This window comes from Sorex fumeus, unplaced genomic scaffold (genome assembly GCF_029834395.1).
Source record: "Sorex fumeus unplaced genomic scaffold, SorFum_2.1 ptg000098l, whole genome shotgun sequence".
In the NCBI taxonomy this organism is placed as follows: Eukaryota; Metazoa; Chordata; class Mammalia; order Eulipotyphla; family Soricidae; genus Sorex; species Sorex fumeus.
The window spans coordinates 26,149,481-26,176,733 of record NW_026606155.1 but is presented as its reverse complement, the minus strand read 5'-3'; the positions used below and the strand labels follow the sequence as shown (position 1 = coordinate 26,176,733).

At 45.5% G+C, this 27,253-nt stretch overlaps 2 protein-coding genes across 2 annotated transcripts in view; one reads left to right on the top strand and one right to left on the bottom strand.

Moving 5' to 3' along the window:
• Positions 1–840: 840 nt before the first annotated feature.
• Positions 841–13,578, bottom strand: ERH (ERH mRNA splicing and mitosis factor). The gene is made up of 4 exons (XM_056134190.1): positions 13,481–13,578; positions 9,820–9,907; positions 5,441–5,561; positions 841–1,306 (listed from the first exon to the last, which is right to left on the bottom strand). The coding sequence occupies exons 1-4, from the start codon at positions 13,481–13,483 to the stop codon at positions 1,204–1,206; spliced, it is 315 nt and encodes a 104-aa protein (XP_055990165.1). The 5' UTR covers positions 13,484–13,578; the 3' UTR covers positions 841–1,203.
• Positions 13,579–14,565: 987 nt separating this feature from the next.
• Positions 14,566–27,253, top strand: part of SLC39A9 (solute carrier family 39 member 9) — a 55,874-nt gene continuing 43,186 nt past the window's right edge. The window contains exon 1 of the mRNA XM_056133678.1: positions 14,566–14,824. Coding sequence (XP_055989653.1) covers positions 14,729–14,824 — 96 coding nt within the window. The 5' untranslated portion in view covers positions 14,566–14,728. The remainder of the gene's footprint in view (positions 14,825–27,253) is intronic.

The window sequence follows — 27,253 nt, the reverse complement described above, 5'->3', positions numbered from 1 at the left end:
TCTATTGGAGACTTTGTTGTTACTGTGTCTGGCATATGGAATACTCTCGGTAGCTTGCCGGGCTCTCTGAGAGGGGCAGAGGAATCGAACTCGGGTCGGCCATGTTGGCCGCTTGTAAGGCGAACGCCCTACCGCTGTGCTATCACTCCAGCACAAAAAAATAAAAACAAGAAAATGTTAGGTATTATTGGATCAGTTAAGTGTGGCATCAACAGAACTGGAGACTGCCAGTATACTCAATAACTGGAGGTACAAAGTAACGTGTTCAAGTCACCAAGTAGCCCCTTTCTACGTTAAGACAGAGACTGGCAGGATGTAGCTCAGTGGTAGAGAGTCTGTCTTGCACTTGTGAGGCTTCTTGGGATTGATTCCAGAAATGGAGGTGGGAGTGGGAAGATTATCTCCTGTCTCACCCCTGTGGCCCCTCTCCCTCAACCTCAGAGTGTACATATAGGACGATAACCAGCACTCACCTGGAGTCACAGGGAACTTCCAGAAAGAGTGTGATCAAAACTAAAAAAACTAGCCTTGCTCTGTGGCAGATAAGCTATGCCACCAGGAAATCTTTGAGAAAGTGTATCAATAATAGGTTTAAACCATAACACCACAGTGAAACTCACAGATAAAGGCTGTGAAATGAAGTAAACAACAGCAAAATCTATCCAGGAGATACAGAAGCTGTCTTCAAATGCATCGTGTAACAGCACATTACTGGCTTAGAAACAGGTAACGCTTCACTAGAACAATTCAATGTTCAGAAACCAAAAGAAATCACTCGGGGGAAAAATATAACTAAAGAACATTTATTTGTTTTTCACTAAGATTTTATCTTGAGGACATAACTGTGTCATCACCCGCCCCCCACCCGATCCTGAAGAAAGGTTAGTATAGTGAGTACTATTAAAGTGGAAACGAATAGTTGGAAGGGCTGAAACCAACAATAACTGACAAAAAACAACCTCCATCCAAAACATCGTAAAAATGTTTTAAGTAAAAAAAAGGGGGGAGGGGACAGAGAGAGGGAGGAGGCAATGGGGGTTTTCAGATTGAACAAGATCGTCATTATTTCATTCAATACATTCAACCCTGGCTAGACTGTACCAAATGGAAACAGGATTATTAGAATACAAAACATCCACTAGAGTTTGCTGTACACACCTGTATTCCAAGCCTGCCCCCATCCCCCTAATGCTTCCTGCTCAATTATTTCCCGGCCTGTTGGGCCTGCCGACGAAGCAGCACGTAGATCTTCTCTTTAATCCAGTCTTTGTTGTAAGGCTGGTATGTCTGGGTATCAGCTCGGTAACTGAGGAACAAAGGCAAAGTTATAATGGTTAGCTACTATCATGTTCTTAAAACCCACCCACTAATGGTATAGATGTGCACATGTTCCGAAAGAGCTGATTACACAACAATCGAATTCTGAGCAATATGAATTTTAGATCATCAAATACATCTTACAGAGGAAAAAGAAACCAAGGTCTAAAGTGCTTCAGTTAAAAGCTTAATAGCTTAGACATAAACTTGACAGAGTATGACAAAAAACGGTGAGGTCTGTCTCCTACACGATTCGTATTTTTCTAATTCTTTAATGATTAAAAACCAGAAACCAAACAATGAACACAAATAGCATATTTGCTAAATTTATTTATTTTTTTTGCTTTTTGGGTCACACCCGGCGATGCACAGGGGCTACTCCTGGCTCTGCGCTCAGGAATTACCCCTGGCGGTGCTCAGGGGACCATATGGGATGCTGGGAATTGAACCCGGGTTGGCCACGTGCAAGGCAGACACCCTACCCGCTGTGCTATTGCTCCAGCCCCTAAATTTGTTTTTAATGAACTAAAATACAGTCTTCATTTTGGGCCAAGATAGTACAGGGGTTAAGGCACTTGCCTTGCACATGGTATCAACCCCCTTCAACCCCCAGTATGACATTTAGTTCCTCCCACGCCCACCACAAGGGATGATCCTAAAGCATGAGTAAGCGCTGAGCACCACCAGGTATGACCACCCCTACCCCAAACATATTTTTGGTGTTTGTTTTATTTTTAAATATTGTGTCACACTGGCTATGCTTGTAAGACAATGTGGCCCTCTGAGCTATCTCCATGACCCCTAAATAAACTTTAAAAGGACCAGCATAGTCAGTCACTCACGGGATCTTTTTTTCCCCTTTTTTGCTTTTTGGGTCACAACTGGTGATGCTCAGGGATTACTCTTGGCTGTGCTGGGGGACCATATGGGATGCCGAGGATCAAACCTGGGTCAGCTGTGTGAAAGGCAAATGCCCGACCTGTTGTACTGTACTATCACTCCGGCCCCTCAAGATATCTTTAGAGGACTCAGATAAATATCTGAATTGGCCTACAATTAAAACCTAGTTAAGTAATCAATCCAGTTTTGAAGTGAAATCCCAACACAGTATAAAAAGCATATTGTAAATAACAGAGATTGCACTAATACAAAGAATCATCAGTAGTTAAGTCATGTGCACCACCTGGTGGAAAAACTGCAGAGCACAGAAGAGGCCAAACGCAGTTTACTGAAGAAAGTTGGTTTATGAATATCCTAGAACAAAACATCTCATTTATCAATTATTGTCTCACTTCAGCCAGAAATTTCATTTCTTTTTTTTTTTCTTTTTAGGTCACACCCAGTCATGCCCAGGGCTTACTCCTGGCTCATACACTCAGGAATTACTCCTGGCGGTGCTCAGGGGACCATATGGGATGCTGGGAATCGAACCAAGATCAGCCGCGCACAAAGCAAAATGCCCTACCCGCTGTGCTATCGCTCCAGCTCCAGAAATTTCATTTCTTCTGGGCAAAAACGATATAAGAATGCCAATTATTAAGTTACTGCTGCTGGGGCCAGAGTGATAGCATAGGGGGTAGGGCACTTGCCTTGTGAACAGCCTACCAAGGTTTGATCCCTGGCACCCCCTTACGGTCTCCTGAGTCATATGAGGAGTAAAGTTCTGAACACCACTCGCCCAGAACCAGGAGTAAGTTCTGAGCACCACCATATATGGCCCTCCCCCCTTCCCAAATAAAACAAATCCCTGGGTTTAGAGCCAGGAGTAAGGGAGTAACCCCTGAGCACTGCTGGTGTCGTTACCCCATCCACCAAAATGTTACTGCTAGCTAATGCTTCAAATCAGGGATGGAGAGCATAAGGCCCATGAAATCATATGTGGTCTGGCCCCGGTACATGTCAGCTGCCTCAGGGCCATCTATCTGCATCATATGGCTTGAGAATGTCATTAACTATCCAAGGGACGTTGGCAGAAAAACGGTATCCTACCTCTGCTTTAAATAAATAAAAAAATTTTTCCAACTTGACAGCACAGCAGGTAGGGCATTTGCCTTATATGCAGCCGACCCGGGTTCAATTCCTCCACCCCTCTCGGACAGCCTGGCAAGCTACCGAGAGTATCTCACCCACACAGCAAAACCTGGAAAGCTACCCATGATGTATTCGATATGCCAAACATAGTAACAAGTCTCACAATGGAGATGTTACTGGGCCCACTCCAGCGAATCGATGAACAACGGCAGGACAGTGCTACAGTGCTACAGAGTTGATTTAGTTAGTATTCCTTTAAAAAATATTTAGAGAAGTGGTACAGGAGTAATGGTTTGCAAACCAGTGACCAATCCTGGTTTGAGTCCTGACAATGCATATGTTCCACCCCACCACAACACACATTATTTTGGGTGGGGGAGAAAGCTTAAAGGGCTGGACCTCAAGCTTAGCAAAGCTATGTCCCAGGCTCAATCCCCTGGCCCCCAGGGGCACAGAGCGTCCTGACGACTGCTAGGCAGGGATGGGGGTGGTGTTTAAGCCTAAAGTAACCCCCACATACACCTAGGTACAGTCCAAACATGGTACATTAGGGGGGAAAATGTTAAAACTAGCAAATCTCTGAAAACAAAAATCTCTAAAGTGTCTAAAAATATTCATGGTGTGGGGCTGCAGTGATAGCACAGTGGGTAGGGCATTTGCCTTGCACGCAGCTAACCTGGGTTCGAATCCCAGCATCCCATATGGTCTCCTGAGCACCGCCAGGAGTAATTCCCGAGTGCAGAGCCAGGAGTAACCCCTGAGCATCGCCGGTGTGACCCAAAAAGAAAGAAAAAAAAAATATCCGTGGTGGGCTGGAATGACTATATAGTAGGTAAGGCGCTTGCTTTCTAAATGGCCACCCTGAGTACAATCTCTGGTACTGCAGAGCCTCGCCAGGAGTGATCCCCGAGCACCATCAGCGTGGCCACCCCCAAACAAAACAAAATCCAAACCCCCTCAAAAACAAAAAAGGGAAAAAATTACCTGTGGTACATTTTATTTGTGAAAAATAGCACCAAGTCAAACAATTAAAAAAAAAATCTTATTCTAACATACCAAAATATGCATTTGACAGATAATGGAATAAATGATAATTGCTTTATTAAAAAGATATAGTAAGGCCTAGGGAATGGCGCATGTTTTGCAGCAGGAGACCTGATTTTGATTCCAGGCACCGAATGATCTCCCCAAGCACCACCCAGAGCAATGGCCCTTCCCTTGGTTGGGAGAAAACTGCAAGCAAGCAAGAGCATGGCCCGAAAACAAAACCCAAAACTAAGAAAAAGAGGATTCAAACTTTTAAGGGCCAGAGGAGCAAAACTTTGGGGCAGGAAGACAACTCCAGCTTAGGACTGGAGCACGTGTCTTGTTTGCAGGAGCCCTGGGTTTGGTCCCAGGTACTGTACAATTTCCTGAGCACCACCAGATGTGCCCATATCCTTAACAAACAATCAGCTTTTTTTTTTGGAGGGGGGGGTGAAGGGCACACGGTTGGGCCCAGGTAATGCTTAGGGATCACCCCTGGAGGTGCTTGGGGGACCATCTGGGATTCCGGGTACTGAACCCTGGTCAATCAGGGTTGACTACATCAATTTAATGATATTAACCATATCACATTAACTATGTCAATTAGCAAATATCTCTTCGCACTTTTAATATTGCCAAGATAATTATGAGATATGTGAACTAAATTCTAGGGTGGAAGCATGGAGAGGGAAACTAAGCAGTGCTCAGGAAGACCCAGGGCTCCCTCCCGCATTCCCTCAGGCAACTAAGGCCAAGGTTCATTCTGAGGGATCGAGGATGAGATGCTGCCTGGGCCCTGTGGTACTAGGGATACTGAAGCCACCTGGCAGTGCTCAGAGGCCTCCAGGCCTGCACTTGAAGATGCTCATGGGATCAGCTACATGCCTTAATCCTTCTACTATCATGTACCAGCTCTCAGGCCCCTAACTTAATATTTTCCATATCACTATTTCATAATTATTCCATATTAATAAAAATACTATGATCAGTGTCAGATAAACAGTGAGCTCCCAATACCAAAATCATCTTAAAGATAGACAATAGGAAACTAGTGGCTAATACTTACACGAGGCAGCTGAGGTCTGCCAGATCATCAATAAAATCAAACAACTGACTGATATCATATGTGATAGATGGGCTGTTGGGGTTCATTCTCTTCAGATGTTCTTCGTACATTTTACAAACACCTAAGAGAGGGTAGGAAACCAAGATCTTACAATTGCATAAACTTTAGATAATAACAGTTTTACACAAACAGTATGAAAAAGAGTACACTGGTCACTTGGTCACTTTTATTTTAATTATGCCCCTTAGCAAATTTTTTTTTTCTTTTTGGGTCACACCCAGCGACTCACAGAGGTTACTCCTGGCTCTGCACTCAGGAATTACACCTGGTGGTACTCAGGGGACCATCTAGGATGCTGGGAATCGAACCTGGGCCAGCCACGTGCAAGGCAAACACCCTACCCATTCTGCTATCATTCCAGCCCCATAAAAAATATTTTTAAAAATAAACACCAAAATACTACTTTGTGCCTTAATAATAAAAATTTCATGCCATAGGATTAAAAACTTGTTAAAAGATGATTCAAAAAAGTGGGAACACTATGGGTCTTTGGGGGGGGGGGTGTTGCTTGGTTTTTCTGGGGGCCACATCCAGTTCTGCTCAGGCTTCCTCCTGGTTCTTCACTCAGGAATCACTCCTGATGTTGCTCGGGGGTCCATGTGGAGTTAGGGGTCGGACCTAGGTCAGCAGCATGAAGACAAGCTCCCTTCCTGTGGTACTATCTTTCAAGCCCTGACACTATGGGTCTTGTATCAGGATTTCCTTTCTGTGCTCAAGGATTCATTCCTACTGTGGTGATAAGGGTCCCTGTGGTATCCAGGAATGATCAGATTTTTCAATAAATATTCAGAAAGCTTCAGAGTTAATATAGAAAAACAACAAAAATACCACACTTGGGATAGATTTTTGATATAATTTCCCAAAAGGTAATCACGATCATCCTGTTGTTCATCGATTGCCTTGAGCAGGCACCAGTAACATCTCCTTCTTCCCAGCCCTGATTTTAAAAAAGCCATATTCAATGCTCTTTCAGGGTTAGGAGAATGAGACCCATCATTGTTACTGGTATTTGGCATATTGAGTACGACACTGGAAGTTTGCCAGACTCTACCATGAGGGCAGGATACTTTCGGTAGCCTGCCGGGTTCTCCAAAGGAAAGATGTCCACGCGGCCGCCAAAAGGTAATAAGGAAGAGATTATCATCACAGATCCACTTAAGATCCTGGAATCTGGGAGGGGGCAGAAAGATGCATTAGCTTTGCATGCAGCTGACCATTTCAATTCCAGGCACCCCATAAGGTATTCCCCCACAGTTCCACGAAACATGCTCCATGAGCACAGAGCCAGGGGTAAGCCCAGAGCAATTCTGGGTGTGGTTCCCACCAAACCCTACAAAATCTCAGAATCTGCGCTGGGAAGACAGCACATGCACTGAGCACTTGCAGGTTCACAACACCACAAGGTCTCCAAAGCACTGCTGAGAGCGACCCAGAGCACTGAGCCAGAAGTAGTAACCTTTCGCACCAGGCACTCAAAAGTATGGTTCTCACGCCAAACTGAAGATACTGGAGTATGGAACCAAAGCTAGAATTTCAGCTCTCTTCTATAACATAAGACACATTCAATACGCATGTTAAGTACTCAAAGATAACCACTAACGGGAAACTCACTTTATTAATTATCTAAAAAGCCGATTATTGTTTGGGCACGATAAACAAAGTGTTCTGGGATTGTTCTTGGATGTGTAGGAACCATGTGGTACCAGGAATAGAACCCAGGACCTCACATGGAAAGCACATGCTTCAGTCCTTTGAGCCCCATCTTTTTGGCCTGGGAATCATTAATTTTTACTCCTCTCATTCTTTCAAAAATGAAACAGAACCTTCAGTTCATTCCCACTATCAAACTGCTAAAGACCACTATGATGAATGACAAATGATCTCCAAGTTATCTGTTAAATGCATGCCTGAAGGCTAGGAGAGATAGCTCCAATGGCTGTAGACATCCTTTAACAGAGTTTGGGTACTGCCTGATTCCAGAGTGGCCATAAGAAAGTACCTTATCTACGGTACACTCCATGGTTCTAAGAAGCTATATTTAACCAGAGCCATCATTTTTTTGGTTACTAGTATAAAATGACCCAAAGTCTAATATCTAAGAGCCAAAACCATAAAATATCTAAAAGAAACTACGATCACAAGTCTGATTTCGGGTCAGGCAATGTTCTCTGATATATGACCCTAAAAATTACAAGCAAAGGAAAGACAAGTGTGTAAACTGGATTTCATTCAAAGTTAAATCTTTAGCTTCAGAAGACACTCAAAAAAGGAAAAGATAAAACCACAGATGGGGTGAAAAACTTTGCAAATCATGTTTCTGATAAATGACTATTTAACAAGTAGGGGCTAGAGAGATAATACAGAGGGTATGGCACTTGCCTGGCACAGACCAATCTGATTTTATCAGGATCCAGAATCCCATAAGGTCCTCCCCCGATATGGGATTTACTCCTGAGTGTTAAACCCTGAGTACCGCCAGGTGTGCCCCCAACCCCAGTTCAATTAAAAATTGCCCTAAGATGGGTGGGATGACAAGGGGGACATGAAATACATCCATATATGTACAAGGCCAGAGCTTGACCCCTTGAATGACATGGCTCCCAATAGTCAGGTACACCACAGCACTGCCTCATCGCTGGGTTTTAGCATTAAATTGTCTCGCCAATTGATTGGATATTGCTTTAAGAGGCCTTCCACAGACAACTCCCACCAGCCACATACAAAAAAGTGGCCGTGGGGGTGGGATGGAGTGGTGGTATGCCAGAGATATTACATGGGTAATGTGCTTTCCTTGCACATGGCAGACCTGGGTTCGAACCCTAGGCCCACACAATTTCTCTGAGCACCAGAGTGATCCCTGAACAAAGAGCACCAGAAGAATGCTCTGACCATAACAAATGCATTATACTAATATATGGCGTAAATAATTGGGAAAACTGAAGGAAGTAGTAAGATATGGATTAAGATGAAATTCTAACTAAAAAAATTCTATTTCAATTCAATTTTTTCCTAAAACTTTAAACCACACTTTAAAAAAAAGTTTATTTTAAAAAGAGAGTGGTGGGAGGGAACACTCTGCTTTAGAGAGGGTCCAAAACATGCAAACATTCTGGACGGCTGCGCTACAAACCCCAGTCTCCATTTTAGCAATCTAAAGGGAAAACAGCCTTCATTTAAAAAAAAAAAAAAAAAAAAAAAAACTTACCAATTCAAAAGGCATGGAAAAGCCTTACATGCATGTTGTGAAATCAAAGTGGCTAGTCTGAAAGGCTATGGTGGGGCTTGAAAGATAGTACAGAGGACAGGGTGTATGCCTACACATGGTTTGATTCCTGGAACCTGATATGATGCCTTGAGCCCATGTGGAGTACAGAGCCAGGAGTAAATTCTGTGCACCACTGGGTGGAGCCCCCAAACCAAACCAAACCAAAAAAGGACACTCAAGGCAAAAACTATGGAGGCACTAAGACATCGTGAACCACTGGGGTTTCTTTTCTACAGGGTCAGGGTCTGGGCTGGGATCTGGGGGGAGAGCAGGAAGGAAGAAGGACAATCGGTGCTCAAGAGAACACCAGGATCTACATGCCAAGCACCATCAGCAGGTTCTAAAACACTAAAGCCTGCCTTCAGCCCGTTTCACAACTCTACAGGGTGGGTTAAACCATAATATTTGATGTCTACAAAATCTTACATAAACCCTTAATACATCAAGTCTTTCATTATACACATGATTGTTTTAAAAATAGCAATTTGGGGAAAGAGAGATAGCATAATGGGTTAAGGTGCTTGCATGCAAAGCAAAAACCAAGGCTTTGCTTGCAGCCAAACCCAGGTTCAACCCTGAGTAGAGCCAGGAGTAAGCCATGAACACCACTAGCTGTGACCCCCTCATCCTAGTAAATAAATTAAAAAAACAAAAGTAGTATTTGCAGCAGGAAAAGATCGTATATGTATACTTTGGGTCTCAAATATTCAACAAGAGGTCAGATTGATAATACAGTGGGTAGGGCGCTTAGTGCACACATAGCTAATCTGCGTCTGATCTGCGGCATCCCATATGGCCCCCCTAGTACCGGCAGGAGTAATTTCTGAACGCAGAGCCAGAAGTAGCCGCTGAACATTGCTGGGTGTGGCCCCAACATACCACCCCCCACAAATGTTCAACCAAAAAAGTTCTGAATAGGTACTCTCCTTGCTCAAATGAAGATCTGTAGAAAATATGTAGATAAACACAAACCCAATTCCTAAATTAAACAATTTCCAATAGTCAATGCCACAGGGAAAAACCCCAAACTTTCATTTAATTAGTGTCAACTTACCTTCCATGCATTCATTCACAGATTCATAGTCAGCATAAGTTCTGCCTTCTGGCCTCTTGGTGGGCTGGACTAGTAAAATGGTGTGAGACTGCAGGGGGAAAAGTGAATTCAATATAAGCTTTTTAAAATTCTCATTCACAGTATAACCAATCACCCGTTATTAATAGAGCATTATATTACAAAGACTACAATCTTTGTCTAAATGTGGCATCAGAATCTACATTTATAATGCAATAAGAACTCTCTTCTTCCAGTCCTTAATAAATGTTTTTTTAAACTTACTGCACTGTCTACTTGCTTGCAAGTACTCAGAATAAGCTACACTTTGTACTGTTTTAATGGTATTCTCTTTTCCCCTCGATCACTAACTGCTAAGTTGTACATCTCTTCTGGTCAAAATTTTTAAAAATGTCTAGCCCTCTTAAATCCCTAGCAGAAACTCAGATATGGGGTTATGGTAACAGAAAAGGTAAATACTTTGACTGCAAGTACCTGAGACACTTGGCGAATAAACTGGCAATTAAAAACTATTTCTCCAGAAAACCTTATTCATCTAGGAGATGACTGACCTTAAGCTATATTGTACCCAAACCCTGCATTTCAAAACACTAAAATCACCTAGGACAGGTGATTATAAGAAAATATGAATGTGCCTGAGAGTAACATACATTTCTAAACATGGTGAAGGGGGAGGGTGGAAGGGACAGGGTATGTTTTTGTCAGTTGGTCTATTTTCTCAATCTTGGCACTATTTTTCGGCTAGATGCCTTGTTGTGGATGTTATACTATAAACACTGTTTAGCACCATCCTGCCTGTGTCCAATGACACCTCTACCCCCTGCCCAAGACTATCTCCAAACCACTGGCTGCTAAAATCACTTCCCTTTACAACTTCCTGCCTCTCACGAACTAAATCTAAGGAAAACACAACCTCACCGTAAACCTAACCCTAAATAAATCAAACTACTCATACTTTCCCCGTCTATTTTGCTTTATTAGTATTTATCTAAACTACTAATTTATCTTCCTATGTGAAGTACTGGGTTTCACACAAAACTTTCTTAATGAAAGAACCCTGACAATTTAAGCCATCAACAAATGGAACTGAAATAGCTTATGCCTACCCTTTCCTAGACCATCTGAATAAACAGCCCCCAAACCATATTCAATTACTATGAACACAATATAAAAAGCATTAATTTATTCCTCGCTATCAAGAAACAAGTCATTCTGATATGCTGGGGTGTGTTTCAGTGCCTGGAATTAAACCCAGGATTGGGGTGGAGGCCATAGGAAGCATTCAACAACGGAACTACATCTTCAGTTGAGTCATAATGATAGAGAGTTTGAGACAAAACTAACATTTTTAAAGAGATCAAGAGAGTCTGGGATAAAACGCCTATGGCACAGCTCAAAGGGACTAGAACACAAGTTTTGGACGAAGGAGCCTGGTCCACTAGCCCACAGCAAAACAAAACTCACAACTCAGGGCTGAGAATTCAATTCCCAGCACTCTCTAGCCCTCGTAACAATTTAAAAAAAAAGAAAGCCTAGTGGGGAGAGGATGGCAATTTCCCCAATAGTGCTCTGTGGAAGCCAGGCAAGGAAGGAAAGGCCTGTGGCACCAGACCGAACCTAAGACCTTGCAAGCACAAGGGCTGTGCACTCACTTTGAGCCAACTGACACAACTATGTTAGGATGAGATGGACCAGGCTTTTTGTAAGCCACCTGCTCACTAAGTGGCAACTACTCCCAGCTCTGTGCTCCCAGCTCCTAGCACCATGCCAGGAAACCAATACATATCTCCAGCATGCACTATTACCGCTTTTGTACTATGCAACCAACCCTCCACCAAGTTAAGGGCAGGGAGGGTGCGTGGGTGGGGATCCAACACTGAACTCTCCCCAGTCTTAGGAGCTATTTCCTTAGCTCAAGTAGGTTTTGTTATTCTAATATAAATCAAAGGACTGATTTAATTAAGAGGAAAGATGTGTAAATGGCTACACAAATGGACTTAACTACTTTCAAGACTACTTAAGATTAAAAGTTACTAAGAACAAGAGTTTACAACTGGAATTAAAATGATTATTTTTATAAGTGACAGGCAATGCTTTCCTGTTGCCAGCAGTTTAAAATTATGATCCCTCTGATAATAGTTTGTCACTTTCTTCTTATTAAAGCTATTTTTAGAAGCCCTTGTTTTATTAAAATTTAAAATTACTCCTATTACCCCCCCCCCCCCAATTTCCTAGATAGATGTGGTTCTTGCCTTCCTGAAGGTCTTTTTCCGTTGGGGAAATGACCATTACAAAAAAATAAATAAATACACACACACATGTTAGCAAGCGTAGACACATCCAACTATTCTGTTGCATAACTATTACACTTTGCTAGTTAGCTACCAAGGCTTTTCCAACGGTACCGAAAATAAAGAAGGGGGCAGAGGGGTAATGAAGCTTCTCTCCGGTAGAGCCCGAGTATTTAAGGCTTTTGTGCCAATACATTGTTGACTTTAAATACATATTTTGCTTTTTTTTTTAAACTAAAGTCAAGCTGATAAATGATCACGGCTATCTGCCCGACACTAACTGGTTGTTATCGACACTTTCTCACTTATTGACCAAAGCCAAAAAGTGGCCCAAGAGGGGAGGGGGGAGAGAAAGGGGGGAGGGGAAAGAAGCAAGCGAGCAAGCGTGAGCACGCACGAGAGAGAGAGAGAGAGAGAGAGAGAGAGAGAGAGAGAGAGAGAGAGAGAGAAAAGGAGAGCGCAAGAGCTTGGAAACTGGAAATCCAGTCTTTAGACCTCTCGGGGTAACGCGGAGTTGTCCCAATTCAGCAAAGCAGAGCCAGGGAAAAACTCGCTGCGAGCAGAGCCCGGCTGCCAGGCACGAACAATTGCGGCCACGAGAGAAGCAATCCTGCATGGCGGCCGCGACCGGAACCCACCAGCGCCGTCTCGGAGCCCCGGGGAGCATCACCTTTGGGGCGGAGGCGCCAGCCCAGACCCACCCAGACCGCTCCGAGCGCGGGGCGGGCTCCACGGGACCGATCCTCTCAGCTCCAGCGCCCAGAGAACAGGAATCGTGAAGGAGAGATTGAGGAGGGAAGAGACAGGGCTAACCCAACCACCCAGGGGTCTGGTAAAAAAAGAGAGGGGGGGGGGAAAAAACAAGCACAGAACCACAACGACGAAAAAAATAAAATTAAAAAAACACCCCAATGCAACACTTGCTGGCGCAACTCTAAAGCAGAGAGGACCCCTCCGGGCCCCCGCGCTGGGTGCAAGCGAGCTCATGTCAGCGCTCCCGTGGCCATTGTTCCCGTCCCCGGCCGGAGCGTTCGGAACAGGCGCGTCCGTCCGCGTCTCCCCGCCGGCCGGCTCCCCTAGCGGAACCTCCTCCGGGTGGCACGGCCGCCGCCGGGCAGCAGCTGCCCCGCGGCGCGGCGGCGGGCGGGAGCGGGACCCCCGGGCGGACCCGCGTCCGGGGCCTAGCGCCAGCAGCGCGGGCATTCCCGCCGCGGGCAGGACGGGCCCACGGCTGGAGGCGCCCGGGGTGCCGCACGCTCCCGCGGGCAGCCAGCGCGGGCCCGCACATCGCGGGGCGGACTGGGGACGCCTGAGAGGCTGAGGAAGCGGGCAGCCGCGCGGGCCTTGCTCACCATGGCGCCAAACACTTTCGATGCAACAACCCCCGGCCGACACCTCCGCCGCACACGAGCTGAGAAGCAACGCCGCCAACAGCCAATCCCCGCGAGAGGAGCCGCCGGAAGTCGTCAGCAACTCTCGGCCCCGGTGCCTTCGGGACCATAGAGACCTTCCCGTTTCCGGCAGCTAGACCAATAGAGACTCCGGTTCAGCCATTTTGGATGAGGGCAAGCAGATTTTTCTTTTTCTCTCCTCCATTCCCCAAGCGGTGTTTTGGAGCTCGACAGGCTATGAGTGTATTTCAAGACGCTCCTCATCCGTGCACTTATATTTTTTTGGGTACACGGCTAAAACGATGGCCGATAGAGAGAGTGAAAGTCACCGTCCGGCTAAGCCCGACTTAAAAATGGCGGCAAGATTAAAATTTCCGGGCCATAGGTCGGTTGTAACCCGGAAGTGCCCTTGTAACGGGGTCGACGGTGAGACAATCCGGAAGTGGCTGTAATGAAGAGGTGCCACTTGGCGGCCATGGCTTCTCTAGTATCCGTGGCTCAGAGTCAGGGCCGCGCGGAGTGGAGGAGTATGGGCAGCACCGGGTCTAGAGCAGAGACGACTTTGTGTCAGCTTCGCTGCTGAACCCTTAAGACTCGTCGCTGGAGCGCTGCAGGTTGCTTTTCCCAGACTCGGAAGAGAGTTTGCAGAGACTGGTGGGCAAGTCCTAGTTCTGAAGGGGGCTCCCTGGCGGAGTCGGAGAAATAGGGGCACCTGGAGAGCCTGCACATTTTCTAGTGGGGTTTTCCTTTTCCTGCTGCTACCCAGGACTTTTGTTGTTGTTGTTGTTGTTCGTGTGTGTGTGTGTGTGTGTGTGTGTATGGCAGACAGTGGGACCGTGTGACACCCCATTCCAAGGATTTAAGAAATCGCTCTTTAGCCCGTTTTTTCTCCAGTGACTGTACCCATCTCTGTTAACCCCAGGGAATCCAGTGAGTGGCATTGGAAATCCAGGGACTGGAGCCTAAGGTCGCCGAAAGTTTAACTCTGGTGCTAACATCAGCCGAAAAGGGGTTGTTTGCAGCTACGTCTTTACTTTACTTACGTCCAAGAGAAAGGGGATCCGTGGACACGTCTTCGTGTGAAGACGAACTGGAAAGCTCACTTATTCTCTTGGAACCACCACACGTATTTAAAAAAAAAAAAATCCCAGCACCGTCAGAGGCCCCTGAGAAGTTGTGATCTGGTCTGGTGAATCAAGGCAGGCAAGAATGGAGGATTTCATCTCCATCAGTCTCCTGTCTCTGGCTATGTTGGTGGGCTGTTACGTGGCTGGAATCATCCCCTTGGCCGTTAATTTTTCGGAGGTAAGAAATTCTCAGTTTTCTGTCGACTGCCAGGATTGTTACCGGGAAGTCGTAAGGATTATAATGGGAAGCTGCTTACTCAACTTGAGTAAGAGCTAAAGGTCTTACTAAGAAAGACTTTAAAAGATGCGTAACATTTCGTCATAGAAATCAAGAAACATAAAATGCTGAAACGTTTAATCATAGAAACTCTGAATATGAGTTCTGAACTTGGGATGGGTGGAGCCATTGGAAATCCTGGGATACACTGAACCCTTTGAAATCGCATGCAAAAACAGGACCGCTGTACCTTTTCATGGAAAGAGGTCCCAAACATTTTTTTTATTTTTTTTATTTTTTTTATTTTTGGATCATACCCAGCGATGCTCAGGGGTTACTCTTGGCTCATGCACTCAGGAATTACCCCTGGCGATGCTCCAGGGGACCATCGGGGGTATGCAGGGAATCAAGCCCGGGTCGACCACGTGCAAGGCAAACGCCCTACCTGCTGTGCTATCGCTCCAGCCCCCCATAACATCTTTTGATTCCCAGAAGTTCAAAGGATATAGGTTGCCATGAAGAAATATAGGTGGAGAATGTTATTTGACAACATGAGTCGACGTTAAATTATCTTTTTGGGAAATCAAACATAGTTATACATAGTTATATGGGGAGAGGGGAATCAAGCCCAGGTTACAAGGCAGGAATTCTCTATTAAAACAAAAGTAAGAAAAATATCAAATTCAGTAGATCTTAATTCCTTTAAAGGAGCAGTGGCGTGGATAGTCAAACAGGTGTTTAAATCTGCTTAGAAAGTAAAAGTTTTGTTAGTAGTTCTTGACATTTTGGTGTTATTACTACGCGCCCCCCCCCCTTTATTTCCTTAGTGTTGTTGATGCCCTGATGGAGGGGTGCACATGTGCCTGGTAATGTTATTTGGGGTGGGGACAGGGGTGTCATGCATTAGCTTTTGGTGCTTGCACACTCATCTGTGACATTCATGGAGGTTTGCACTCCTCTTAAGAGGTGACTTACGCTTGCTTGGCGGGGTAGGGGTGGGCTGTTCACTCTTCAGTCAAGGTGCTCTCACCTTCTGTTTGTAGTGCTTGGTGCCCATCTCGACACAGCAGGCTGGGGTGATTGCATATCTTCAGTTGCTGGTGGTGGTGACTGCCAGAGGTGGGAGGGAGGGTATATTCACACCTGTTAGTGGTTGTTCTTATATTTAGCTGTATGGAGGCACCGGGAATCAGCAGAGCTTCCAGGATCCCCAGGCTCCTGGTGGGCTCCTTTATTGACACTAAGGATTTGAACTGGTAACTTGGACCATATGCTTGCAAGGCAGGGGCCCTAAGTCACTGCCCTACCCCTCCGAGCCATATGTTCATTACTTGAGCATTAACAGGAGAGAAAGGATGAAAGCAGCAGTCTTGAAGTTGTGTAAAGAGTTAGTCCATCCTTCTGTCCTTTCTTTCTTCCTTTTTTTTTCTTCCTTTTCTTCCTTTCTTCTAACCCTCCTGCTCTCCCTGAGGCCTTACTTTGGCTCTGCTTGCAGGGATCATTCCTGATGGGCCTCAGGGGACTGTGTGGGATGCTAGGAATCAAACCCAGGTTATAAAGCAAGGCAAGCAAACCTGGTTACTGAGGATCAGACCCAGCCTACTGCAGTGCTCAGGACTAACTCCTGGTTCTGTGCTTGGGGATCACTCCTGATTGTGTTTGAGGGACCATTTGAGGTGCATATACTGCATGCAAGGCGGGCAGCACCTTAACCCTGTATTCTTCTGCCCCCAAACTATTTTTTTTTGTTTATTTGTTTTGTTTTTTAATTTTTATTAGTGAGACACCATGAGGTACAGTTGTAGATTTACAAATTTTGTGCTTGGGTTACAATTATACAATGATCAAATACCCATCCCTCCAGCAGTGCCCATTTCCCACCACCACGGATCCCAGTATCCCTCCCCCCCCCCCCGCCCCCGGTCCCTCCCCCCCCCCGTGCCCCCATCCCACCCTACCTCTGTGGCGGGGCATTCCCTTTTGTTCTCTCTCTCCTTTCCCCAAACTGTCTTGAGATAAGGAATTACTCCTGGCCGTGCTTGGGGGACCATATGGATTGCTGGCACCTTGCCAGATCCCACATTCGTAGTTTTGCTCTGCTTGATCATGTATACTTATATCCTTCAGAATTTCCTAGAGAAGAAATAGAAGATCAATCTAACCATTAATTGTCACCAACTTTTATTTAAAGATGAGTTGAAAAATCAGGTGCTATGGCAGGTGCCTGCTTGCCATATCTGAACATCAAGAGTATTAATATATGTGACGTTGATTTCTGTCACTTTCTCCAACGTTTTAGGCCCTAAATTAATTTTCTTACAGCTTTCATCACTCTTCCTTTGTCTCTACCTTCATATCTGAATGGTTTATAAAACAAAGGGAGGGAAATCTTTAAATCTCAAACACATTTATAAGTAACTGTGATAGTTATTTATATGTGATAAATGACAGTCATTTATAGTAATTCTGAGTTTTTCTTTAGCATATGAGAGAGCTAGAAACAGTTGTTGAACTTTTGAGGGTGTTGTGGGTAGAGTGTGGGTCACACTGGCAGTGCTCAGTGGCTCCTATTCACAGCTCTGTGCTCAGGGGTCCATGGGGTGCCAATATCAAGCCAGGGTTTGTAACATGCAAGGCAAGTAAGCATCGTAAACTCCAGACAACCACTTCATATTTGCAGAACAAATATGTCAGCATTTGTCAGCTTGGGGAAATAACCTTAAGAGGGTGAGGTGCATGTGGGGGTCCTGGTTCCTGCCCTTACTTACCTCATAGACCTCTGTACACCACTAGGCTTGGCTCCCAAAACAAAACCAAGAACCCTAGATTTCTTCACCATGCTTTTTCTTAAGCAATTTGCTCTTTCTGAAGCAAACTTAATTTCAGTCCTGGGAAATTAAATTGTAAAGGAGATTAAAGAGTGCTTTATCCAACTGTGGTTCACTCTGGAAAAGGAGTTTTACCGTCTAGTTTAGTACTGTTGACGATGTTAGCACCAATTTGGGTAGGTTCACTTGTGATTGAGCAGTTTTCTTTGACTCGAAATCAAAGTACTACATAATGTAGGTGGAGAGCCAGCCGCTTAACATTGATTTATACAAATTCTCTTTCGCAGATGCTCTGATTGATGAGTAAAGTTAAATATAGCCAGATGGCCAAAGTGGGATTTCATATTGATTATCTCAGGATTGTTAATTACCTGAGCCTGTGTCCTCTTTGTCACAGCTGGTGACAAGTGCTGATTGTGTTTGCACTGGAGTACTGGGATAGCACTCCTTAGACTCTGGTAAATAACTCGATTTTGTTGGATTTTCATTACACTATAAGCCAGCATATTTGTAAAACTCAAATAAAGAAAATAACGTGGGGAGAGCACAGAAAGTAAAAGCCCAAATGCATGATTAGATTTAATGAATGTATATATCTTCTATAAAGCCTGGCAAGCTACCCATGACATATTCAATATGCCAAACACAATACCAACAAGTCTCACAATGGAGACATTACTGGGCCCGCACGAGCGAATTGATGAACAACGGGAGGACCGAATATCTTCTGTAATTGCAGTAATTATTGCTATAAAATTTTTTGGGTTTTGAGTCTCACCTGACAATACTCGGGACTTACTCCTGGCTCTGTGGTTTGGGATCACTCGTGGCAATAATTGGGGGTCTGTGTTGCTGAGGATGGAACCATGGAACCTGGGTGGCCTTGTGCAAGGCAGGTGCCTTACCTGCTGTACTATCTGGCTCCCCTTTGGAAGGAACGTAGTGATTAATTTTTTGTAGGTTTTCCTCAGTTTTATACTTTTGTTGCAGATCAGTTTAGATAACGTCACATTTTCCAGGTGGAAACAGTATAAATTCACAGGTACGGATGAAAGTAATACTACTTTTACTTCAGCAAAGGATTTAGGGTAATGAATGCATTGATTTAGAAAGATCTGAGACACAAGATAGGTTCAAAATCAGTGTCATTGCTTTTCACCTTTTTAAAGTATTTTTCTTTGAGGGGGAGGCATACCCTGCAGTGTTCAAGAGCTACACCCAGCTTTGTGCTCAGAGTTGTCCTGGTAACATTTTGCGGGACTTATGTGGTACTGAAAACGGAATCTGGGCCTCCTGAATGTCAAGCATGCACTACAGCCTGTGGCGCCATCTCTCGGACCCTGTCACTGTCACAGCATTAAAAATACTATTTTTCGGCAAGTTAATATAATGTTTAGGTGGTGCGACATAGTACAGAGGTGTGCACGTGACCCAGTTCGATTACTGGTACCATCTGGATAGCTGAATAACTGGTCCCCAACTCCCCCTGGATCTTGGGGGATCGTATGGAGTCCTGGAGTTTGAACCTGGGTCAGCTGCATGTAAAGCAAGCACCCTTCCCACTGTATTATTGTTCCAGTCCCTGGAGCCAGTTTTTCATTGTGATGAACTCCTTCCCCACTCAAATCATAGAATTTCTCATCTGTTTGTTTAGCATCTGAAAGGACTTGTTAGGGGTTGACGTTTTATTTACCTAGGTTGTTCCACTGGGAGAAACTAGGATTTTTCTTCCAACCTCCTTGCTTTAATGTCTTTTCTTAACATTTTGCTTTCTTTTCTTATACTTTTTTTGGAAAATAGTATTTTGTTGTTAAATTTTTATTTTCTGTCTAATTAAAATGTTAACATAGCACAGCGGTAGGGCGTTTGCCTTGCGCGCAGCCAGCCCGGCTGAGCCGGGTTCGATTCCTCCGCCCCTCTCGGAGAGCCTGGCAAGCTACTGAGAGTATTCAATATGCCATACACAGTAACAAGAAGTCTCACAATGGAGAAGTTACTGGGCCCGCTCGAGCAAATCGATGAACAACGGGAGCATAGTGATAGTGATAGTGTCTAATTAAAATAACATTCATAATAAATATTTTTGGTGCTTTTAGGTACTAGAAAACCAAAGGTTTGTGTCTAAAGAACAAATATGTCAGCATTTATCAGCCTGGGGAGATAACCTTAAAAGGCTGAGGTGCGTGTGGGGGTCCTGGTTCCTGCTCTTACTTACCTCATAGACCTCTGTACACCACCAGGCTTGGCTCCCAAAACAAAACCAAGAACCCTAGGTTTGTTCACCATGCTTTTTCTTAAGCAATTTGCTCTTTCTGAAGCAAGTTTGATAAATGTGCTTCTTAAGGATTTTTGCATGTTAAGTTTCTATATTAAACTTCAATATTAAAACTTAGACTCTCTTAAAGTAATGTTTTTGGTTTTATGCCTGTTGGAGATCTCAAACATGAGCAGAGATTTTGTATAATTAATTTTGTTTGATTGGTTGGTTTTGGGGCCACTGCTGGTGGTGATCAGCACTTACTTCTGACTCTGCACTCAGGGGACCATGTGGGGTGCCAGGGCTCCACCTGCATTGGCGAAATGCACTGCAGGCCCCCTACCCTCTGTGCTTTCTCTACCTCCAGCACCTACAGAGTATGTTTTGTTTTGTTTTGGTTTGGTTTTTGGGTCACAGCTGGCAGTGTTCAGGGATTACTTCTGGCTCTGCACTTAGGAATCACTCCTAGCAGGCTCAGGGAATGATTATGGGATGCTGGGAATTGAATGTGGTCAGCCACCTGCAAAGCAAGCACCCTACCGCTAAACTGTTGCTTCAGCCTCATGGACAAAGATTTTAATAAACACCTATCCAGAGGACATTTAGATGGCAAACAGGCTTTTTTTTTTTAATTTTGCTTTTTGAGTCGCACCCGGCGATGCACAGAAGTTACTCCTGGTTTATGCACTCGGGAATTACTCCTGGCGGTGCTCGGGGGACCATATGGGATGCTGGGAATCCAACCTAGGTCGGCTGCGTGCAAGGCAAACGCTCTACCCGCTGTGCTATTGCTCCAGCCCAAAACAGGCATATTTTTTTAAAAAAAGTTTAACATCACTGATAATCAAAGAAATGCAATAGAAGACTACAAACAGATGCTTGTGAGGATGGCATAGTTTAATCTAAGCCAAAACAGGTGATGGAAAGGGACTGGAAAAAAAGGAAACCCCAGTGCCTGGTGATAGGATGTAAATTTGTGAAACCATTTTGGAAACTGGGTGAAGTTTCCTTAAGATGCCAGAGATAAAACTACCCATGGTTTCTCCTGGCAGTTCCCAGGGGACCATATGGGATGCCGGAGATGGAACTTGGGTTGGTTGCCTGCAAGGAATGCACTCTACCTGCTGTAGAACCGCTCTGGCCCTAGACGCTCAGAGATCACTTTTGGTGGGGGTGCTCTCCACGCTGTGTGGGAGATAAACTTGCTGACTTCCTAAGCTGTCAGTGCAATGCCAAGGCCACCTTAAAGAGAAGAGGGTGAGGGCAGAGACAAGCTGGAGGCATATAAAAGAAGGAAAAGTTGGGTAGGAAAAGTCTTCGATGAAGTAACTAGCTTGTAGAGAAGGCATTTTACTTGCACTCTGGCACCCTTGGTGCTCTCAGTTCCCATGTATCTTTGTATGTAGATCTAGTAGGCTAGTCTGTCAATTACCAATTTTTTTGCCTCAGATCCAAATTCACTCTTAATAGACTGGGAAAAATGGTTCAGGGCCCTTTTAATATTTTCTTTTTTTTTTTAATTTATTTTTTGTAAGCGACCAAACTTCATGATTATTTTTATTTATTTATTTATTTTTGGCTTTTTGGGTCACACCTGGCAATGCACAGGGGTTACTCCTGGCTCTGCACTCAGGAATTACCCCTGGTGGTGCTCAGGGGACCATATGGGATGCTGGGAATCGAACCCGGGTTGGCCGCGTGCAAGGCAAATGCCCTACCCGCTGTGCTATTGCTCCAGCCCCACGATTATTGTTTTTATTTATTTATTTATTTTGCTTTTGGGGTCACACCGGGCAATGCTCAGGGGTTACTCCTGGCTCTGCACTCAGGAATCACTCCTGGCGGTGCTCAGGGGACCATATGGGATTCTGGGAATTGAACCCGGGTCGGCCTCGTGCGAGGCAAATGCCCTACCCACTGTGCTATCGCTCCAGCCCCCCTTTTAATATTTTCTTTGCCAGTCGGCATAATGTTTATTTTTGCTGAGAGGATAAATGATAAGTGGAATTTCTCTTCCTTCTTAATTCTGCTGGGCTTGCTTAGCAGGCTTTCCTGTGGCTAGCTTGGTGTCCACCTTCCACAGTGCACACATCTCCCCGGTGGCACCTACGGTGGCTTCAGGCTCCGGCTAGGTCTCCCCAGTGCCCAGCTCTTTTTTCCAAGCTCTCGGCGACTCTGGCTCTGAGCAGTCAGTAATACCTCTGACCCTCACCTTCAGTAGTTTTGGGGAAGTTTCTCTCAAACGAGGCAGCTTTTCCCAATTTCTGAATGCCTGTGCAGATTTCCAGTGAGTTTCACTATTTTGGCACCAGCAAAACCTGGTATTGATGTTGGCCTCTTGGGTGGCTCCTGAAATGAGGGTAGTGACAGAAGTGGAGGGCCACAGAGGTGATAATTACTTTAGCTAAAGCACTGTGACCCTTCCTGCTTGCCTGCCTCAGTCTCTGGAGGAAGAGCTGGGATAGGGAGTGGGCATGGGTTTCATACTGGTAAAAATTGCCGTGAGCACCTGCATGGTGGCCGGTGTGGACCTGGTGTCCCATCAGCCCCGCAAGGCTGCCCCCGAGGTCCACTCCATCTTCAGTACATGGGTTTGATCCTCAACACCCGACAGAAAGGGAGCTGCGGCCTGGGGGTGCCCTGAGGGATTGCCCTGTTGCAGAAGGAAAGTCAGTCCCCACCTCTGCCCAGGTATCCCAAGTTTGTTGTTGTCTAGACTCAATTTCAGGAGACAGAATGAAGGAATACAGTTTCATCTAGAGAATAGGAGGAAGGGAGGAGTAGGAGAGAGAGTCATGTATTCTAGAGGGATCACGGGCTTCTCAACCTAGGGGAAAGAATGACAGATACCCCCATAAAGTCAAAAGAAAGGAATTGTACAGCCCACCTTGAGATTGGGTGACCCCAGAATGCAGATGCCTGATCCTTGGCTTTGCAGAGCTGGTTCGGTTTCCTCAAACTGTCCTCCCCTCCCACATTCTCCGCCCCACACACACACACTTCTGTGGTGCTCCCTGTGCCTGTTGATGGGGTTGTCTAGAGAGAAGAATTTTGAATTTTTAGTGACTTCCTTTCAAATGCCTACCACAGTGTTTTGTTCCCCTCAGTTGAAGCTTTTCCTTCCTGTGGGAGTCCCCCCCTCATCCTCCCATCTGAAGTGTGTGTGTGAGGGGGGTTGTGGGGGGTCCTGTTTTCATGTTACTGTGCTACTTTGGGGCTGTTGACTGCAACTTCTCTAGACCATATTTTGATTTTATTAATCCTGGGAAATCCATTGCCAGCGGCCCCCTATCTACCTGCCAACTTAAATATTATGATTTATAACAAGAAATGTGTTTGTATATTTCTGGTTTTATTACTTCCTGAGAAAGTCATTGCTAGGGGTCTCTATCTACCTGCTTCAGCATTATGATTTATGACAGGAAATATGTATGTGTATTTCTGGCATGGGGCTCCTGAGATCCTTATTTTCCAAATAAGGAAAGCCTTAAAGGTGTCTTTCATTATGTGAATAACCGAAATTTTGATCTGTGGAGTTCTGAAAGCCCCTGGGTAACCGAAGAATGGCTCCCTGCCTCGGGGCAGGGGAGAGGTGCTGGAGACAGTTGCCTTGAGCTTATGGTTTAAACTTGTCTGTGGAATGAAACTCCAAAAGACTGATCTCTTCCCATATACCTTGCCCTTTGCAGCTCTCTGGCCATTTTGAATTAATACCCTGTTATATTGGGCTGGAGCGATAGCACAGCAGGTAGGGCGTTTGCCTTGCGCACGGCTGATCCAGGTTCGATTCCTTCGTCCCTCTTGGAGATCCCGGCAAGCTACCGAGAGTATCCCACCCGCACAGCAGAGCCTAGCAAACTACCCGTGGCATATTCGATATGCCAGAAACAGTAACAACAAGTCTCACAATGGAGACGTTACTGGTGCCTGCTTGAACAAATCGATGAACAACGGGAGGACAGTGCTACAGTGCTACCCTTTTATAAGATCTGGAGGGTCCAGCAGGTAGGGTGCTTGCTTTGCACATAGCCTATTTAGGTTCGAGTCCCAGCACCACATATTGTCACTGAGCACAGAGCCCTAAGCACTGCCAGATATAGCTTAATTTTTTAAAATCCTGTTATAATAACCAGTAATTAAATAAGCACAAGCTTTCATCGAGTTCTGTGAGCGCTTCCAACAAGTTAATATAGCCCAGGTGGGGGGCCATTGGAATCTCTCTTGCTGGCGCCTCAGAAACCCAGGTGACCACCTGGACTTGCTAACATGCACCTGAGTGGAGGAGGATGGAAGGGGCAGTGTTGCAGGACTGACTTGAGCCGTGGGATTGCGTGCTGTCTCCAGGTGGAGAGGGGGAGGTTGGAGTTGCATTGCTCAGTGTGGCAGTTGTCATCGATTGAGCCCCAGCCATGACCCTTCCGGCAGAATTTGGTCTCAGCCCTCCTGAAACATCTTTGAGCACTCTCTCCGTCCAAGGGGGAGCATCGCTCCTTATATCTGCTCCCCTGAGATGTAACTTTTCCTCTCTAAGTCATTTTCATACTCCAGTTTCCTGCCGTGATTGTCTATGGTAAGTCTTTCCTGTTCAGATCATTTTAGTTTCTCTTTCCTGACTGGACCCTGACTAATACAGGTAGGTGATGGGCCAGAGACGGAATTAACTACAGGAACTGAACAGTGCATCGGGCCTAAGATAAAATAGTCCAAGTGGCCTGATACATGGCAGTTGACCTTTAGTCTCTGCCTTGGGGGACCGATGAGAACTACTGTCAGCTGAAGGGCAGGTGCCACTTGCTAATGCACCTGCCTGCTCTTGCCAAGTGTACCTAGTTTTCAGAAGCCGGAAATCTGGAGTTTTGTTTTTTTTGTTTGTTTGTTTGTTTTGGGGCCACAACAGTGGTGCTCAGGTATTACTCCTGGCTCTGTGCTCAGGAATCACTCCTGGCAGGACTTGAGGGGCCATATATGGGGCTGGGGGTCAAACCAGGGTTACCAGTATGCAAGGCGAGCACCTTACCCACTGTACTTTCTCTCTGGCCCTGGAAACCTGGGCTTTTATAACTATGTATATATAAAAGTTCTGAATTTTACATTTTGACTGCTAATGCATATATTATTCATTGTGTCGAACGAAATAAATGCATTTTCTGAGTTGCCTTGCACCAGAATTCTGGGTTTCTGATATTGGTGGGAGAAGTGGGGTGTGGGGGAGGTGCTAACTCTAAGAGAATATGTGACTGACCCACCTCAGTCTCCCTGGGAAGTACCTCAGGGTGCTGAGTCAATGTGGGGCTGGCGAAGTCCACCATGAGCACCTGCAGGTGTGCTCACCAGCACCTCACCAGCCCCTCAAGGCAGCCAACACGCTGCACCTCAGGGCCACTGGATCTCAGTATCTCCTCTGGAACGGGTCCCTACCACCCAAGTTCCTGGGGAGCCTGTACGGCCTCAAGTTAGAGCGAGGGCTTACTGCTTTACAGGAAAAGGAAAGTCAGTGCTCACCTCCACCCAGGTTTCTTGAGGAGATGGATCCGGAAGTGAAACAGTTTTACTTAGCAATTCCAAAGGGGCAGGGAGAGAGAGGAACATTTTCCCCAGAGAACTGGGGCCTTCTCCAGACGGAAGAGCCCTGAACAGCTTTTGGAACTGGGTTGTTTGGATGTACTCCAAATTGCCTTGGCCTGGAGTTCTCTGGAGATATGAGATACCCAGAGTATTGTCATAGGGGAAGAGCTTTGAGTGTTGCAGATACTCTTTTGTGTTCTTTCCAAGCCTGTGTTTTGCTCAAGCTCCTCCTGGTGGAGGGCGGGGGTTAATGGGGGGTGGCCTTCAAGGGAGCTTGAGTTCCTCAATTAGGGGTTCTCAGCCACTTTTCCTGTGTCCACAGAGAGGGTCCAGCCTTTGTTTTTTGGGGGGCTACTTTAGGACTGGTGACTCCATAACTTCTTTAATTCTTTAAAGCACATCTTGATTTTATTAGTTCTGGGAAATTTCATTGCCAGTCCCTGCCCACCCCCATCCGACTGTCTGCTTCATTTCTGAGTTCTCTGAAAACTGGCCAGCAGCAAATTAGGAGTGTGGGAAGCTGGAGAGAAAGTCAGGGAGTCAGAGCATTGCAGTGGGGCGGGGGCTGGAAAACAGATTAGTGCAAAACCTCACAGCACAGTTGTTTTGAATAACTTAATGAGGGGGAAAGTATCTTCATATTAACCTGAGGGCAGTGTATACTCTTAATTCAACCAGAGTACAAAGATGATTATTAATGATAATAGTTACAGTGTCAACTGACATGCTAGGCTTTGTGTTGGTTTTTACAATACCCTTCAAAGGGAATAATTTTCATCCTGTTTATAGATGAGGTAATTGAGCCTCAAAGTTTAGTAACTTCAAAGCCTCTATTTATACAGCCTTTAATTAAGTGAATAGATGAAAAATAAAAGGCCTGGCTACGTAGTAGAAACACTTTGTAGAAAATATAGAAAAAATGATAATATGCAAAAGGAAAATAAAATCATTTCTTGCCCCACTGTGCCAGTGAGGATCAGCAGCAGCATATTTGTCAGGGGACCAGGACCCTCCCGAGGACTTGGAGAGCAAAGCTGGTGTTTGAGTTGTCTTCACTACCTGTTACTAATACTTAGGAGATAAATGAAGTGGATTGTGGTATTGGAAAGCTTCTGCTGGACGCAGGTTTGTTAGTGAGAATATGGGGAAGGGGACAGGGTCCCCAGAGTACTGCTGGGGGTGACCCAGAAACCAGCTGAAGGAACCTGGATGAAGGCTGGAGAAAGGCTGTGTTGCTGGAATAGGAGTTACTCTGTGGTGTTTCCTCTCTGTGCTGTGTTCATCTCTTTTTTAGCATTTGTAGGGGAAGGAGCTTTGGAGTGGTGCTGGGTGCGGAGCCTAGCAGCCGACTTCCTGGTGGTGCTGGAGGCCAATAGGACCCCACCCACCAGTGATCCGAGGCTCCCAGGGTTATGCCTGGCAGGTGGTGTTAGGGTCAAACTTAGGGTCTCACATGTACCAGGCATGCTCTCAGTTGAACTAACTACCTGACCCAGTGCAGAGAGCAGAGGTTCCCAGACTTATTTGTCCCTTTTCAGAAAAAAAAAAAAGAAGAAACATTTCCAACACCTGTCCTACAAATGTACCTTCTTTAAGCAAATAGAAGTGTCCCCTGTGGTACCTGAGGTTCCTTATCACCCCTTGGATTTTCAGGTGCCCCCATCTGCCATCACCCCCCCACCCCCACTCCACATAGGGTATGGTATTACCCACTTTGGGAAACACAGGCATAGAACTTTG

Coding starts and splice junctions, on each gene's coding strand:
- ERH (XM_056134190.1), bottom strand. Junction 5,562..9,819: donor TGTGAATGAATGCATGGAAG/GTAAGTTGACAC, acceptor ACCCTCTCTTAG/GTGTTTGTAAAATGTACGAA. Junction 1,307..5,440: donor GCAGACCTCAGCTGCCTCGT/GTAAGTATTAGC, acceptor TTTGTTCCTCAG/TTACCGAGCTGATACCCAGA.